Below are 18279 nucleotides of genomic sequence, written 5' to 3'. Positions count from 1 at the left end.
CTGCCATCTTGTGGTGGAAGGGTGGATGTGAACAAATGGTAGCAAAAGAGCAACATGAAATTCACCATCATTCATAAAAAAATAAATATCATAACAAATTGAGTGTCTGTTTTGTATTTGACTCTTGAAAGCCAAAGAAAATGGCGACATCTGATCACGTATGATGTGTATTTGAATGTTTAGGTTAGGTCACCTGACTCACCTCTGTATGATACATAGCCTAAAACAATAAATTATTTAAAATAGATTTTAGTTTTAAATTAATACGTTTTAATTATTTCAATAAACATGAGTTCATTTATCACAGTTTCATGTTATTTTCAGCATTTTTTAATTTGGCAAATCGGCCATGGACCTATTATCATCAGATTATCATGCCTATTATGAGATAAATGGTCAGGACAAGTTCCGGTTTAAAGTCGTCCCTTTACACATGCGTATTAGCATACATAGCTGCATGTCGCTAATTTATTGAGAAACACTTAAATATCAGACCTACTGCTACCATTATATATATTTTTTACGACTGAATGTGTAACCTTAAAGTGCGTATTGGAAGTTAGATGCTGCAGTGAAGAATCATATAGGACAAACATTCTAGTATACTATTTTAATATTTGGTTTTATAAATCTATACTAGAAGTGGCCTCTGGAGCCGTTTTTGTGATACAATTTTACTACCGCACCTCAAAAACAGTTTTCGAATGTGACGTAGCAAGGGGTCAACGAACATACTAATCCATAGACTAGCTTGGTGCGAAACAATGGTAATAGGAGGGAGATTGAGTTATGGTGAGAGGAAAATCAGTGGAGTTTCGGTCTGGAGAGTGACTGGCATTAGCTAGAGTTAATGTTAGCTTATGACAGAATGCTGTCCATATTTCAACACTTAACAGTCAATCACTTTACAAGTATAAGGTTATGAAGCTGCATGACGTAACTCCACATTACCTCTTGCATCACTACTGGAACGAGCGAGCGAGCGAGAGACAGAGAGAGCAAGCGAGCGAGCTAAAACAGAAATTACGACATTTACCTCATACACCTTTTGTTTGATAGGTGCCTGTGTGGGAAAGCCAATGAGCTCAGCTGAGCAGAGCATGTGCTGCAGGGACGTGGATACCTTCTGGGCTCTGGTGGAGACGCTAAACCCCAGACCAGACATAACATACTTGACTCAGTATCAGGTTTACTTTTGAGCCCCTTAGTGCTCCAGATAGCATACCTGAGCTTCAGACAGGAGCATGGCCCTCTGCAGGCCAGCAGACACGAGTATGTCAATCAGTATAACCCATAACAGAAACTACTTTCTCCAATTAATTATTCCACACCTTGCAGCTAATGTGTCCACAGGAATTGTCCGATTTTTTTCTACAATTAGAATATAAGCCTGAGGGCCAAAGTAAAGTAAATGAAGTACATCTTGAGGCAGAGTATTGATAAATCCGACCAACTTAACATTTAGAAGAGTCTTCTAAATATTATGTTGGTTGGACTGATCAACTTAAACTTGTGAGCAAGTATTTTAGTAGACCAACATGTGTATCGAAAATCAATATTTCTAGATGCAGAACAGCAGAAAGGATACATTACAATTGAATTGGAATACTTCTGTTTTTCCATTTTCCATGTGATCACTACTTGTAAATGATATATAGATTATCAGGCTTAACAGTGGATATTGTGTGCCTATCCCCAGGCACTTCTGCTATACAGCTTACCTTATATTGTGTCCAGAAGAACCGGGTATAAGCTTCATATTAATCATTTCATTGATAAATTAATCACAACCACAAAGTGTCACACCATATAACATTTTATGCAGTTTAAAAACGTATATATTTTGAACACATGCTTTATAAATTATAAGGGTCTTCATGCTGCAAAAGCAAGACTAATAAATGTCATGTACCTATACAAATGTTTAATGTATTTTATATTTATGAATTACAGTTATTACATCAAAGCACGATAAGTAAACATGTAAAGTAAGAGCTTACCAATAAATCACAAATGTATACAGCTTTTTAAAATATATGTTTGGTTTAACGTATATATGGTCAAAATGGAAGATTAACCAATTTAAAATGAGAATGCACTCATAATAGCATACCTCCCAGTATAGCTGTTTAATCCTCATATTTTATTAAGAGAAAATGTTAAATTTTGTATCTGGCTCTAGATAAAACTACCCCCAATCCTCAGGTGTTTCCAGAACAAGACTTTATTACAAAACACAAAACTAAACAAGTAACCGTATCCTTGGTCTGTGGCTCAATTCTTTACCAAATTTAGTCAAAATCTATTTTAGCTTTTTGAGATGTCTAACAAACAAACATGACTGAGTACGTCACCTATTTGACTGTAATCAACAACATTATGAATTGAGTACTGATCTGACTTTGTCTAGACTTATAATAATCACTATCTGAAAACGGGAAACCAAATTGTGTGCTTGAGTTGTGTGAAGCTGTGACTGCCAGGCGAGTCCCAGGCTGCTCCATCTTCAGAGATCTTCTCACAGGTTCTGGAAAGGCAGCAGGTGCACGGTGCAGTGAAGAACCAGCTCTGCTCTCTCCTAGAGTCTTTAGTTATGTGGAGTCTGTCCCTCTCAGAGAGTCCCCCAGGGCCAAGGTGCTAGGGGACGGACATTATGTAAGAATCCGTTTAGTGATATTATAGTATAAACATGATGGATAATATTTAGGGACTGACTGAAGCTGCTCACTGTAGCTGCGATGGCTTGACAGGGTGGCAGTGTCACATTATAGCTTCCTCTCATCTGCCATAATGTTTGAAATGCAGGACAGCCAAGTTGAGTCTGTGGAAAAGCAAATTGTGTAGATCAGAAGTTGAACATATAAGTTATCCCAGACAAGTACATACAGCATGTAAACATTTTAAACCCTAATTTACTGTGTGAAGTGCTGAGACAACGCTGCCATAATGTGGAAGAAAATTAACATTAGCTAATAAAATGCCAGAGTAGGTTTGGGTTGATTCAGATCACAAAGTTAAACACGAATGCAGTATTATAACAGCCATGTATTTAATTCTCTTCATGGGGGTTATCCTCTTGATAGTCATTTGAAAACGCTTTGTTGATGTTTTTTCGGGCTCAACGAGCAGATATAAATGATTATTAGGCCTACATGATGGAGCTGCTGCACAATTTAACACATGTTTATAACATAGTTTTCTCATCTGCATCATGGGCAGCTTATCTACGGGTCTGTCTTCAGAAACATGTCAACATGTATGTTGCGTGCAGGGGGAATACGTGCTCACATTTATTTATTTGGATCTTGATTAGCCACTACAAAGGCAGCAAATGCTCTATATAGGGTCAACACATGCTAACATTACATCCTGATGTAAAACTAGTATGATATGATGGTGCTAATGTCCCAGCAAAGTAGACATACAGCCACAGCGTGTCTGATTTTTATTTTAGCATCACGAGTAGCCTATATCAATACATTTTGCTGACTCAATGTCCCCGGCTAGCGCCAGTATTGTTTAAACTGATTAACGGAAGGAGTCATTGGTCAGCCTTCGTATTTGAGGTTAACAGTTAATTATAATCATGTAAAATATTGCATTATGCCTTATAAAATGGCCCATCTTACAAGAAAGGATGCCAACCAACATTAGCCGTTTTGACCTGTTAGCTAGTGGGTTAGCTAGTATGCTGCCTAACAATAAATGACCACACGTTGCTTTTCATCATTGAAATTATTATGCCGACATGGGAGTTTAAAAACATTCGCTAACAAGACTTACAGTTCATAGTTTCCGTGGGTTTAAATATCTGACGGCCCCGTGTCCTAGTAGGTCTGTGTCCGTGTCCGTGACCATCGGTCCAGCGTCGGCCGCAGCTCCGGACGATGAAGCAGCTCAGCTGTTTATTAAACCACCGCAGGCCCTGGTGTTGTTATCCTGAACTTTACCGTGTCACCCACACATAAGCCTCCTGTCTAAAATGATCGGGAAACCATCGTGTGTTTCGTGAGGGAGGCGGCGGCGCCAGAGATGTAGTTCCGTCTCTTCACGTGTAAACATACCAAGGCTCAAAGCTAGCTAGCTAGCACCGCTTATTTTCTGTCACAGAAACCGTGGACTACATTTATTCTAAGGCTGGAGTACACTATACTTCTCCTTTACTGTAATGTAAAATACAATGCAATGTAAAACTACAGAAAAAATACGAGCACACTAAGTGACACATCTTCAATTCACTACGACCTACTACTGCCTGCACGTAGATGCATTCCCGTTCGGTCAGCGTCCCCTTGCTACGTAATATGACGCGTTTGACGTAGGGGTTTAAAAAAAAAGAACTTTGTAGGAGCTTAGCTCAAAACAGCCACTTTGATCTCGGAATCAACATTCTTATGTTTTGAAAAACAAAAAAAATCCTGCATATTATTTTTCAATGGGGATGTCCATAATAGATTATGTATACATCTAGGAATATTTTTAACTTCCAATACGCACTTTAAAGCATAGTACGTAAGTGTAACGTGTTACGTATAAGATCTTTGGGACTTGTGTACAGCATGGACCTAGAAGGAATTTCTCTCTTTAAAATCAAATTATCTTTGATACCCACAGCCATGAAAGCGTCATACTTGCCTTTAAACATAATATATTGTGCATTAAGACTATAGTTGGGACGACAGTGTATTGGTTCAAACGTGTTATACATACCAAAATATGCCGCTTGTGGTAGGTAGGCCTATGTTTTTTTTCAACGATACTCCCCGTGACGTAATTTTCCCAGAATGCTCTTCAGCCCAGGACATGTTTTATTTTCTCATGTTCATGCTTAAAAACAGCTACAGACATCTCGCATTTCTGTCGATATGTGTGTAATACATTAAACGATCGATATTCGTTTAAAAACAGTCATGTGATTTCTAAATAGCACCATAAGTAAAAACACAGCAACGCAGGCAGTGCTATAAATAAACGGGGAACCCGTTTCAACCGTCGGCTGGTCCGATGGCGGTGAGATTTCAATTGATTGCTACAGTGAGTAACAGAACCTCTACGTTTCTTCTCTCCCCTCCTCACCGCCGGCCTTGACTAGCTTTTAGGCCATTTTATTATACAATTTCTTAAATAATATCTTTATATTCATTGAAGAACGAACCACACACAAGGCAAAATAATAATGCAAGCTTGAATACGAAAGTGCCTGTAACAGCTTGTGGTTATATAGGCCTAAGCGTTTCTTTCACTAAGGATGGAAATGTGATAATACTATGTAAGAGGTTTTAAACAGGAATACACTCCGACCCTGCGTGAAATTGAGCAGGAAAACAACCCCACTCATTGAGGCGGTTTACTACACCAGTATTTTATTTTTTTGCTATTTTTTATAAACGCTACAAATTACTCGCTGCTGGTGTCATCTGTTCATATTCCAATTGAAATCTAATGTTAGTATATTTTTAGCCTGATTATTTGGAAATAATGAAGCATCTGTGTACTTATTTAACATACCCACCCGCATTAACAGATTATTTAAACTTCTACAGTGTATAATTGATGGCATCAAACTGCAAAATAATATCAACATTTGACCAGTAGCAGTTGTATCAAGTGACCCAACATTTCTGCTGTAATGCCAATAAAATTACTTTTATATAGATCGCTGAGAATAGCTATCAAATTGTAACATTCACACTTTGATAGCCATAATTGATGATGACAACATTATTTATGTATTGTGAAAGACAAGCACAAGTTTAAGTACAACATGATCCCACAACATGAGGAAGGTTATGAAGTTTATTAGAAATACCAACCGGATCAGAATCATACAAAAGCAGCACTGAGTGCTCGTCTGACTTACAGAGTAACCCCTCACACACACCCCATCAAGCCCCCTTTTTTTTCCTTAAAGATTACCGACTCAATTATCCAGAACCTGAGCCAATAAACAAATGTATGCAGACAAATAATAAACCTAAGTCTAAGTGTGTAGCTGTGAACAGTGTGCATCCATCTTTATTCACAACAGCCCCAGTTTGTATTCCATCATCATGTGAGGCTCGCCCATCATTTCACTCTGGGTTGGATCTGCGAGGTAGCATGACACAAACACAGCGCAGAGGTTAGATACCACATTTAGACGGGTGCGTCAATGATCTTGTATAATAATAATACAAAACAAAAAAATGAAGTAAAGGGCTGTGGTTCTTACCGTTGAGGATGTCCTCAAAGCCGATGGCCTCGTCATTGCCTTTCAGTGTGTCCAGAGCCAGGTTTGAGCTCGGTAAGAACGGCAGGCGCTGGATCTGAAAGGAGGAGCGACAGACATCAGTAGTTATTAATGAAAAGGATACTAAAAAATGAAAAGTATTGTGACCAGTGAAATGGGAGAAGAAGAGTGATGGGAAAGTGTTATTAGGGCTGTCGGCATGTTACCTGTCTGGCTGCCCTGAACTCCATCTGCAGTTTGAGTGGCGCATGAAGACCCTGGATGTTTCGGAGCGTAGATAAATTCATCTTGTCCTGGTTGAGCTGGAACTGCACACCACAGAAACACAGAAAAACATTCAGTACTGCAAGCACAAAAAGTATCCTTTCCAACTTCAAATGTTTTCACTTTGTTGTCCAATCTATTTATAAGGGCCAACGGATATGCGTCTGACAAATAAGACAGAGCTAGCCATTTTATAGTTAGGACTAAAGACCTTCTAAGTAAACATTTATAAACATGATATTTATGGTAAGGTACATTTTAGGTACGTTTTTATCTCCCAATTTGTCCTTATTATAAATAGTTCAGTAAACTAATATGAAAACTGAATACTTCAAAATAACAGTGGAAATGGCTTCTGGGGTGACCATAGTGTGTTGTTTTAGAATAACGTCTCCACAAATATGGCAACATTAGTTAATAATTCAATGTTGGCAACATTAAAGACCCTGCAAACCTTCAAGGGGTGTGTTGTTCTTGCTGGTAATACCTCTGCACAGGTGGTATCTATAAGCACAATCTGTACATGCCCATATAGTCTTGGGATCAAGTCTAACCTAAATGCTATGTATGGAAGGTCTGAAACTGGTGGCTTTTTAATTTTTTTCTACAATTCCAATTACTTACATTTTTTTCTGACAGCTCCAGTGGGTGGCTTGGAAGGAGCTCATTCTTTACACTGGAAAAGCTGTGTAGCAAAAGATAAAATACAACAAGCAGGTGAGTGAGTGGCTCGTACATGTGGTTTTAAGCGGAGGGACTTGTAAGCATTCTGAACAGACACACCTCAGTATTACTACAGCAGCTCATAATGCCCGACACAACGGTTACACAATTACATTATTTAGTCATTCAGACTCATCAAGTGTATTTGAAACAATGCGACTACAGTTCACTCTTTTAAATTAACTGAGGCTCATTCTTATTCAAATACTTGGCCATTTATGGCACAGTTTATTAGGAACTTCTAAATAGATGTTAAGGTACACAATGGGAAAAAGTGAAACATTTGTACAATTGTATAGTTTTTCACTGAACACTGAAACAAATATAAAAAAGTAAATAACATAGATTCGTAAAACCGTGTTTTGACAGTTATCCTTGGGTTTAATTCCAAAATGTAACGAAGACAGGCTTCTTTTTATTTTGAAAAGAAATAAATGAAATGTCGGTGTGTAAGACCATGTCAGTAGAAGCTATTGTTTATACTGCAGTGAATATAGCATTTTAGTTTCCAGCACATTCATGTTATTCATGGCAGCGTCTCACCCGCTGCGCAGTGTATCCTGCACTCCGTAAGCTCCCTGTGGACAGAAGCCTGACACCGGGACACTGTCCTTCAGCTGAGAGCGGAGTCCTCGAGAGTTCTGTAAAAGACAAAGGGGATACAAGTCCACCATTAATAAATACCAATGTGATGCCAACATACAAACACTGAAAGCTCTACCTACCCAGCTCTATGAGAAAGGAGCATCATAGCTAAGCGCTAACTAGCATTAGCTCGAGTGACTAATCAAATTCACAACTACTGGTTTTCAGATGATACGAAGACAGAAGACGAAGGGCGACATACAAACGAGTACAACTACAAAATACAACGGCATTGTTATAAATAATGATAGCTTATATGGTTCAAATAAGATATATGACAAGAGACTACAAACGTACCATTATTATTCCGTTTCTTCCACTTTCTTTTCGATACACTTCGATGTCCGGTGGGGTCGCGTTCTCATGACGACACATCCGGTAGAAGTATCAGAGGTCGGCGCAAAAAGCTTTGTATATATCATTGGCCTATTATAAGAGGTTTATATCCCTGCAAAATGTATGCAGTATGAATTTGGTTATTGGTATTCCTCCATCACATTTGTACCAGTGTGAAACCAAAGCAAACTGAAAACCTTGTGTTTATGTATAATATGTGAACAGATACCTCTTGTGTTGTATGGGGGTATAGCTCAGTGGTAGAGCATTTGACTGCAGATCAAGAGGTCCCCGGTTCAAATCCGGGTGCCCCCTCTTTTCAGGTCTGAAAGGTGTTAAATTGTACTAAGCTGTAAATTCAAGCATATAGATCAACAACATGTATATTTAATTTCTTATATAACTACACTGGTATTTTTGTTTTGCTACATTGTAGGATATATTGAAGGTATATTTACCTTGAGTGAGTTTCTATCTGTCTATATTTTTGTCTCACTTGTGAGAGATTAAATCTGGTAAAAGCTGTAATTTATTTCTGGTGGGTTTAGTTATCATGTGAGTAAAATACAAATGTCAAGGACTGTGAGAGAGGTGGGACGCTTGAATAAGGGATGTCATCCATTCATCTGCTTCACCAGTCAGGTTTGCCATTTCAGCTGAGTTGGTTCTGTGCTATAGGCAGAGATCAACCTGTTTACACGAAGAAGAAATAAACAGAGTCAGTTAATCTATGTAGAATTAGCCACAGACCCAAAAGTTCCAGTCAAATACTTAAGTAAGTCATTATTGTGGAGAGAAAGAAAGCTGACCTGTGCAGGTGTGAGAGGAGGGAAGTCAATTGCAGTCTGAGTTATTTGGTGAGATAATAGCCCCTTTTACACAGCCAGTGAAAGCCGGGAATATGCTGGAATTTCGGCCCTCCGCCCTGCTGTATAAATGCGACCGTTGCGGAAGGAGGGAAGAAAGGTGCGAGAGATTGTTCCGGGAATTTTACTACCTCGGGGGGTAGTAAGATTCCCGACACAATCAGTTCCGCCTCTCTGTTTAAATGCGGCCAGCTTGTTGTTGCGGAACAGGGGGGCGTTTGATGTTCCATAGCCTACGTTCTAAACATGCGACCATGTTAGTAGTTGAAGGACGTGTGTTTAACATTAACCACGGCGGCCTGATGTCCAGTAAAAATCACCAAATAAAAGGAACGGCGTATAATCTAGCTGTTCATAAGGTCCGCTGCTCAATCCAAACCCCCGCGCTTCATTTTGCAGAGTGTATGAGTCTATTTCTGCCCAGGGGAAGTTGTACAATGGGAAAGCTAGGCTAAGCTAGGCTAGGCTAAGCTGCGACCGGATCGCCACCGCTATTATTATCCTAAATCTGAGCGTATATCCACACTTTATTTCTGTCTACAGTAACGTGACTTCACACACTGTGTGTATGTGTGTCTGATTGGCAGATCGCTGCCCTTACAAAGAGACTCGCTCACAGCAAACCTGTCACACAAACACACACACACACACACACACACACACACACACACACACACACACATACACACACACAGACACAGAGGTGAAGCAGTGAGCAGCGGAGTGATTTTTGTCAGTTTGGTTAACAGTCCCAGAGATGTTGGACTCAGCGCGTCGCGAGATCAACCGGCACATCGTGGGGACAGTAAAATACGGCCCTCTTACTGCAAGCTCCAGCACTTCTGCTCTCAATTCACCGGCCAGTGTTGTTGTTGTAAAGCAGCTGACCGGCGCGGCGCTAAATGTTTACGTCAAACCTGACGCTGTTTACAAGCACCTCTTTCATTCCGGACGCTGTGTAAAAGGGGCTACTGATGCGCCAGCAGGTCGGCGTTGCTTGGTTCTGTGTAAATAACACAGAAGCAAGCAAAGCCGGCATATTGGAGTGATGTTGTTCCGTCAATATGCCGCAATCTCTGTGTAAAAGGGGCTAATGACTGTCCTTCAAGTAGCTGCTCTCATCATAATTACCATACATTTGCCTGACATATTTGGTTAACGGTCATGCAAATTATTCAAACATCACCAGAAGCCATATGTCCTGTATCGCAAAGTTTTTGACATTTCCTTTCAAATTAGTTTGATCTGCTCTGATTCTTGGGTTAACTAGAAACAGTTGTTAACCATTTTGCTTTACAAGTACCTACAGCACTTAAGGACAGGTCTTTTGGGGACACAATTCTATGTTGTAGCCCAGGTCACATGTTGATGCCTTTTATTCAAATGTATATATTTGTCCAGGAAACAGGCGTACTATTAAAATTGCACGGATATGTGTCCTAATGTACAAAATAACAGTAGTGCTCCTCTTTTCAGATCTGTTATGGAAATGAAGTGTGACTTAAATGTTTAGAATGTATATGGCCGCACAATTAGGACATTAGTAGTGTACTGATTTCAACATGACATTATTTTATTGTGTGTTTACCTACCTGTCTTTATTTGCCACACCAGCAAACTAACGTGGACCTAACCTAACATCTGGAATGGGTTGGACAAGAGGAAAGAGAGTCATGCAGTCATTACCACAAACCACAAGAAAATAAAAGACTTAGAAATAGAAAACATTTAAAAGTATACAGTATTTATATAATATATATATATATATATATATATATATAAGATATAATACCTGTGCACTGCTCAGAAGGGTGACTACAGGCCAAAGATCTCCATTCCTGCATGTACCTGGCAAAATAGCAACAAAAAGAAATCATGAAATCAAATAATAAAAAAAAAATTGTCTATTCAACACATGGCATCAGGATGTCAAACATGTTGGGGGTCTTACTCTTCAAAGCTGAGAGTGTTGGTCCAGGCCAGCAGCTCATCCAGCTCCCATTCCAATATCTCATCATCCCCTTTTTCTTCTATGGTGTCCATCACTTCCTGGGCTGAAGTCCCCACCAGATGGTGCTCTGGATGGGTCTGCGTACGCCCCTGATCATACCTGCATGAGAGGGAGAGAAGACATACACACTTAAACACAGGACTGTGTGCATACCACCAATTAGTATTTTCTAAAAATTGTATTAGAGCAGATTGCATGAAAGGGGATAAGAATTTATGGGAATTGTAAAGAATGACAGAAACTGTCACTGTTTTTTTAGAATATTTAAAAGATAATTGGCACTCAGGCCCCCTTCACAAAATCACAGTCAAAAGAATAGTCATCCTTGATTGTAGTGGTAGGGATTATCCTGCAACCATCACTTGAGGCAACAGTTGCCAGGTACATGTTTTAAGGTGAGACACTGTAGGTGAATAGAGCCACATTTCTTACTTATGAATATCATCATGAAACTTTGCCAGTTGATTTCTTATATAAAAAATATAAAACAATTAGATTACAATTTTTTTCAGGAATTTTTGAATAGATATGCAGATTTGAGGAATATCGAACTAATTATGTACATTTTTATCTCTTTAAAAACCAAAAATGTTGGATGAGGCAAGAGTTAACATCTTTGTTTAATCTTTAATTTAATAAATATGAAGTAAAAGTACTTCATAGATGTCTTAAAAGGAATTTTTAACATGTACATTTTGGACCTATTATTTATCCTCATTTGAAAGAAGACATGTTATGGAAGCAAAATGGACAAAAATCGCAAAATTAACCAATGCTTGAAAAATTAACATTTTTGCCTGCAGTGTTTCGCCTTAAAGGAGGGACAAATATATTATGCAATGACCTCATTATTATGTTCTCACATCTGCTTCAGCCAATCGATTTTCCTCCTTTTCCTCCACTTGTCCACATCCTGCTGCCGCTGCAACCTGGAATAGTGAAAGTCCAGTTTTCTGTTTGAACCTATCTCTGCAGACTCAGCCGTAGGAAGAAACTGTATGGAGAGAAGAAGAAGCACGCCTTGAACACAGCCTTTATATCAATCTGCTTTTTAGTCAAACTTATACTGTATCTGAATTCATCTTTGTCCATCAAACTATTTGGTGTTATCAAGTGAAAAGCTGCCAAAAAAAGAGGATTTAAGTCTGTTAATCATTCTTCACCTTGCAACAGAAGAGCCTCCAGCTGTTGTTCTCCATCCGGTGGTACCATCCTGTTCGGTCTACCTGCTGTAGAGGCCAGCAGTTGTTGGTCTGCCGGGGCACGGGCTTCTTAAGGGCTTCCAGGGTGTAGTCCTTTGGGCTGTTGGCGCACACGTCTGTGATGGGTCGGTCGGTGAAGATCTTGTAGTAGATGTTGGGAGGAAAGGTAATCTGAAAGGCAAAGGTATAGGCAAGATCATGATCGCAGGTACGTCTGCATTATGATATTCACATAAGCTGTCGAGCCATTAACCACAATTTGTTCCCTATTTGGTGCTCACCCCTCCGAGTCGAAATCTGAGGATCGACCCAGCAGCCATATCCAGCAACTCTGCCTGTCAAAGGAAAATCATTGACATTTACATTATGTATTGTTTTTTCTTAATATATACTGTATATAGAGCATTGTTTCTGTTACCTCTCGAGGATTGACAGCTTTGAGGACCGTCTGTGGATCCCGCTGGTTGCAATCGCTGATGAGCTCTTTGAAATGCTTGAAGATTTCTCTGTACTACAGGTGGGTCAAAAAAAACAAAAACAAAGAGTTTTATTTCACGCCCGTGCCTGTTTACTTCAATTTGAGCAGATACCAGAGCAGCAGCAGCTCCTACCACATAACTTCTCCAGGCCTTCTGAAGGATGTGCGCTGCACTGTGTTGAAGCGCCAACGGTGGGGGCTCCTCCTCCCTTTGTACACTGGAGGCGTTTGGAGAGAGGAGAAGAGAGGGAGTGAGTCGGCAGAGAGTCGGATGCATTGACATTTTCTCCTCTTTTTTAATTTTACAGTATGTATACAATCAGTTGTAAGGCAATTTTGTGTTGGTAAAATTCTGAATGAGGAGCCCTGTTTTTATGACAGACAGTGATGGAAGGTAACTACATTTACTTATAGAGCTCATTACATTATTTTATGCCATGTTATAGCCTACTTCCATTCCACATCCACTACATGTATCAAACAGCTTTATTTGTTGTACATATTATGACTTCACATACAGAAATGTTTTATTAATTGTATCCATGATTGTAATAAATTAACAACAGTATAGCCTACAATGTAGGTAAAATTAGCTCCATCTTATCCACTACAACATTACAATGCTGCTCTTTCATTACAGCTTCAATAATATTTAAATGCTGCAATATAATAGCTCTCAAAGGGGCCATTCTGCTGCATTTTAAGAACTTTCAAGCTATAAATAGATTTTGCTGAATCAACTATTGCTCTTTTACTTAGGTAAGGTTTTCTTGTCTTGTGATGGGGCCTTTTTAAACACCCAGGCCTAGGCTACATTAACATTTTAACGATAAAGATAAGCGGTGCTGCAGGAACTCTTGCACTTCTAAACATGCTTTAAATTGAATATGGACCGGGGCTGGATAGGCTAATCATCTGTCTGGAGCCAACATGCGGTAAAATATATAGGGCTGTATGCAGGCCTGTTCACAGGTCTATCACCGAAACATTCATGAACGTTTGCTATATGTAGGCTACTGTAGTTCGGTAAATCATTTAAATGTGGCTATTCACATGTCACACATTGTTCTTAGTAGCCTACGATAAGCCTACACAAACCAACTCAAAAAACGATTAGATAAAATAAAGACTAAAACAATTTTTTTTCTGTTTAACACTTAGTCAAAGGGGTCATAAATACAAGGAGGTATAAAATAAGCTATATTACCTCATGACTTGCTTTGTAAGTGAAAGTCTGGCTGCGCAAAATATGTGGCTCGGTCACCTGGCAACGGAGTCTGTCAATGACGCTACAGCAAAGCAGAACTTTCAAAAGATACTTTCAAAACAAAAGTTTATAAAAAAAAATAGAAGATAAAAGGTGATTATTCGTCTATGGTTATACTCCCTCCACAAAAAATATAAGAAAAGAAGAATCTGAGTAATCTTGGCCTATATAAAATCTTCTTTAATCACTGTTTGACTTCATACCACATTAGGCAGTTCTAGGTTAATAGGCTACTTTTTTTTTTTACCTAGGCCTACCTTTTGACCATAAGATGGCGCTCTTTCACAAATAACCTTTTGTTTGGCATTCCACTGACATGCCACTACTCACACAGTAGGTTAAACATTACAGTTGAGCTTATGAATGCAAAAAACACACCCCAAATCTCTGAGGATCTTTGCAAATGTGTCATGATGAGTAGGCCTAATGTAATGTCCTTTCCTATAAACCTCCTGACTTGCACAGCTGGGCCCTCTGCCCCCCAAATCCACTTTCTCAATTAGTGTGCAATCCTTCCCTCTCTGGGTGTAGGCAAAGCTGGCTGTTGATGTGGTTACAGTGACTAATGTAATAAAAAAACACTGTCAAGTGTGAGAGTCTTATGAATAATAATAACACACACACACACACACACACACACACACACACATACATACACACACACATTTGTATTAGCATGAAGCTTGACAGACACACATATGAACCATGCTAATCTGTGTTTTTACTTAAACAATTAAAATGAGGTGTATGGCAGTGTTGTTGAATTTACATTATTTTAAGATGACTGTTTGCAACAACAAGTCATATAGGCTAATGAAGGGAGTAAGCAAACACACAGCTATTATTTCTCATGGCGGCAGCCTCTCAAACGCCAACGCATAACACATTTGCAGCGTGTCTTTGCAATATATACGGTGCCTCATCATCATGTTTTTCTGTAAATTCAATTTTGAAACCATGTCTGTTGCCAAGCAAGCATGTGCACCAAGCCCAACTGAATCAGTCCAGCTTAATCTAAATCCAGTCCCATACAAAAACAAAACGTTCACTTCCAAACTGAGGATTTAAACCAACCAGGGGAAGCAATTCAATGACAAATCCTCTTCAATCTCTCTCTGTATTAATTAGCTGCTGAATTTCAAATGTTGGCTACATTTTTGCTGTCACATTTAAGTTGTAACCCAGTCTTGTTTGCTCTCCAAACAAACTCACTTGCTCATGAGTCAGAATTAGAATGGCTCTTTATATGACTTGCTATAACAGATGCCCATCATGCAGATATCCACAGAATGCATTTCCTCATCAACGCCTGTGGGCATAGAACTCTTGGAGCTCATGTTCAAAAGTCATTTCACATTTTTGCAAAGCAGGAGTGCTCCTCTTATTACGCTCTGTTTATTTTCTCCTGGGGGGAATGCTCTGTCATCTGGACTCCTTCACAGGGACAGACATTAAGTTCAGCCTTGTTCCAAAACATAGTTTAAAATAAGAATAAATAAATGGTATATACTATATATATATATATTTATTTATTTGTACTTGCTGCTGCTCCTGAAATCTAACTTTTGGTTGTTGAATTAAAAATTCAGATTATTTTGCAGACCTTTGGCTTGACATGATGCCAAATTACCCACAATTCAACACATTACCAAATGTGTCATATCTATTGGATGGAGGATACAATTAGATTGGTAGGTATCCTAATGAGTGTTGCCGACATTTCTGGCCTGCATATGACACAACCCAATTTGTGGATGGCTTTGTGTTTTAATTAGTTCGGGGTTAGGCCAACAAGAGCGACAGCAAGCCAGATAACACATTCTACATCTTTTGAAAGCAGGCCACTTCATCCAACCTTTTGTTGGCAGGTGGTTTGGGCCCAACCTATCCTTCCCGCTAGTTCAACAGAAGACTACAAGGCGCACAAAATGAAATAATATACTGAAAGAGAGCGCATGGGAGTCATAGGGCCATGATGAAAAGCAGAAAGGGTTCTTCAACTTCTTGTATGATTATGGAGGAGATAAGAGTTGTGTGGTTTGCACACACTGAATCCAAGAGTTCACCTCGACACCTCGCTGTTTGTCACTAAGCAAAAATGATCTTTGTCTGCGTGGAACGAAAAAACATATCTTCTAATTAATTTACATATGTAACTGTGTAACCTCTCCCTGACCTGTCTCACGAGAAGACAGGAAAACATCTGCCGTCCTTGTCCATTACACAGCTTATTCATACCATTACAATGGGTGTACTGCAGTGCAATCAATCCTGCATCGTAATAGCTGTGTCAAATTTGGACAGCCATTGCGCCAGGGAATGATTTCCCTCCTACTCGCCTCCTCATCACCCACAAACCATAGCTGTGATGTTTCCTCATTTGCTTTTTTCCCCTGATTGTTATGAACATATCTGTAAAATGGCTCTCACCTCAGGGCCCAGGGAGTGGCGACAGGCGACATTGATGCTCTATCTCAAATAGAAATGCTTTGTCTCCTCCCCAGACCCTCAGCAATATGGGAACAGCAGAAATACCCCATCAATCACTCTATGAATTCTTACGAACCTAACAAATTTGAATTATTTCATAAATATCGCAGCATTCATGTCACTATCTTAGCTTCAACAATCAAACCCCCAGTCCCAGAGCATTTCAATAGGTGCAGTTTGTTCCTTCTGTAGGGAAACCTGTTCAATTCACAACAAGGGCTTAAAACAGCAGGGGGCAGTATGAGGCTAATGCACATATTCCAAAGGTGTAAAGACATCTGGGAAATAAGAAAGTGTTTTAAATTATGTAGACCGTAAAATATTAATTTTGCTACTGCATGTTTAGTTAATAACCCATTCACTCAGTTTACATCCATGCAACCATTCATCCATCAAACATACACACATTCAACAATTACCACTTTTCGATCCAACATGGTCATGACATAAACACATGCCATATACAAGATATGATCATGTATTTATTAAGCAAATACAATGCAATACAAAGAGTTTTATTTCCTAAATCTGTATGAATTGCTTCATTTCTGTTGTTGCTTTATATAGATTGACACCTTGCATTGTTTATGTTACCGATCATCTATGATGATGGTCAAACCAAAAGCAATGGAAGAAAGATGGTGGTACTGTATTAGGAGATTGCGTGAGTGGTTTAAATCAGACCACCAATATGGAAGGATTAATACAACAGCATCACTTTGATCTGGCGGGAGTCAGCACGATGAATAATGAACGAGCAAAGAGATCTCGCAAAATGACTTAAAATCATTAACATTAAATGGAATAGACCAATGATTCACAATTAGGGAGTTTGTGTAGTCTACCCCAGGCAATGCCTCTGCAGTTTCCACAGCTTACAGGGAGAGATTGTGGAATAGTTCTGCTGATTAGAAGCCGAATAAATTATGATTCGGTAAAAATAAAAAATATATGTATATCCACATTTCTAACTAGAATACAAACACGCAAATAGCCTTATGAGGTCTTTGTGAGGCTGGTCTTTGGCATATTTATTATCAAAATAACTCTTTTACAAGTGAGGACCTCCAGCCTGTGTTAGAAGCCGTAAATATTATAAAACTGCTTGAGATTAATTTTTGATTATGGGTTACATAAATACGTAAAATTAACTTTACATTAAACTACCATCTAGAATATAGTTTCCATCTTGCAGCTTCTGGAAGAGGTAATAGATAATAGTACAATCAAGCTCGACCAAAACTCATGAGAAATACACTGACCCTTTTCTGCACACTCATTGCAACTCCTGGTGATTACATGTAGCCTAAATACAGTGGAGGACTATGACTCAGTGCTCAAGTCATGTCCGCGATGGAGCTGTAGCACACCTTGGAATTAATTCATGAGCTGTCACACCCGCCCCCACTGAGTGTGAGAGAAGCTTACAATGGCTCTGATGGCATAGCATCATGTACAAAGTTACCAATACACAGGCACACATACTGTACATGTATACTCCTACAAATACAGACATTAGACACCTTCAGGTCATTGCCAGTAAGACCAATTACAAGCCAAAACTAGAACACGCGGGCAGACAGGTTTGTATATTTACTGAGCCTGGAGTCTATTCTTTATGGAGTTACTTACATAATATTATCTCACTTCAACAGATGCCTCGGGGTCCTTCTCAGTGTCATCCTCTGTTTCACCCAACAGCTAAACATCAGTTATAATATACTCTCGTGTAATGTCTTTGTGCCTGTCAAACAACCATTTTACCGCA

The 18279-nt window shown here is 39.2% G+C and overlaps 2 protein-coding genes and 1 long non-coding RNA gene across 3 annotated transcripts; all 3 read right to left on the bottom strand.

The window, feature by feature from the left end:
• Nucleotides 1–2397: 2397 nt before the first annotated feature.
• On the bottom strand, nt 2398–3931 carry LOC307267592. Its single transcript, XR_013845410.1, has 3 exons — nt 3784–3931; nt 2729–2821; nt 2398–2637 (listed from the first exon to the last, which is right to left on the bottom strand). It is a non-coding gene; the product is annotated as an uncharacterized lncRNA (long non-coding RNA).
• Nucleotides 3932–5782: 1851 nt separating this feature from the next.
• On the bottom strand, nt 5783–8236 carry pomp (proteasome maturation protein; the record flags this gene model as incomplete). Its single annotated transcript, XM_080050435.1, has 6 exons — nt 5783–6087; nt 6212–6305; nt 6436–6537; nt 7118–7178; nt 7760–7857; nt 8159–8236. The coding sequence occupies 6 exons, from the start codon at nt 8234–8236 to the stop codon at nt 6020–6022; spliced, it is 501 nt and encodes a 166-aa protein (XP_079906561.1). The 3' UTR covers nt 5783–6019.
• Nucleotides 8237–8882: 646 nt separating this feature from the next.
• On the bottom strand, nt 8883–16483 carry LOC307267660 (protein MFI-like; the record flags this gene model as incomplete). Its single annotated transcript, XM_080050043.1, has 9 exons — nt 8883–8887; nt 10856–10911; nt 11015–11173; nt 11938–12068; nt 12238–12447; nt 12558–12611; nt 12695–12787; nt 12888–12972; nt 16452–16483. 9 exons carry the CDS (start codon nt 16481–16483, stop codon nt 8883–8885), a joined length of 825 nt encoding a protein of 274 aa, XP_079906169.1.
• Between the last annotated feature and the right edge of the window lie 1796 nt (nt 16484–18279).

This window comes from Ammodytes marinus (genome assembly GCF_949987685.1).
Source record: "Ammodytes marinus genome assembly, chromosome: 21".
NCBI lineage: Eukaryota > Metazoa > Chordata > Actinopteri > Uranoscopiformes > Ammodytidae > Ammodytes > Ammodytes marinus.
The sequence above is the reverse complement of the archived record's forward strand: the minus strand, read 5'-3'. Positions and strand labels throughout refer to the sequence as shown.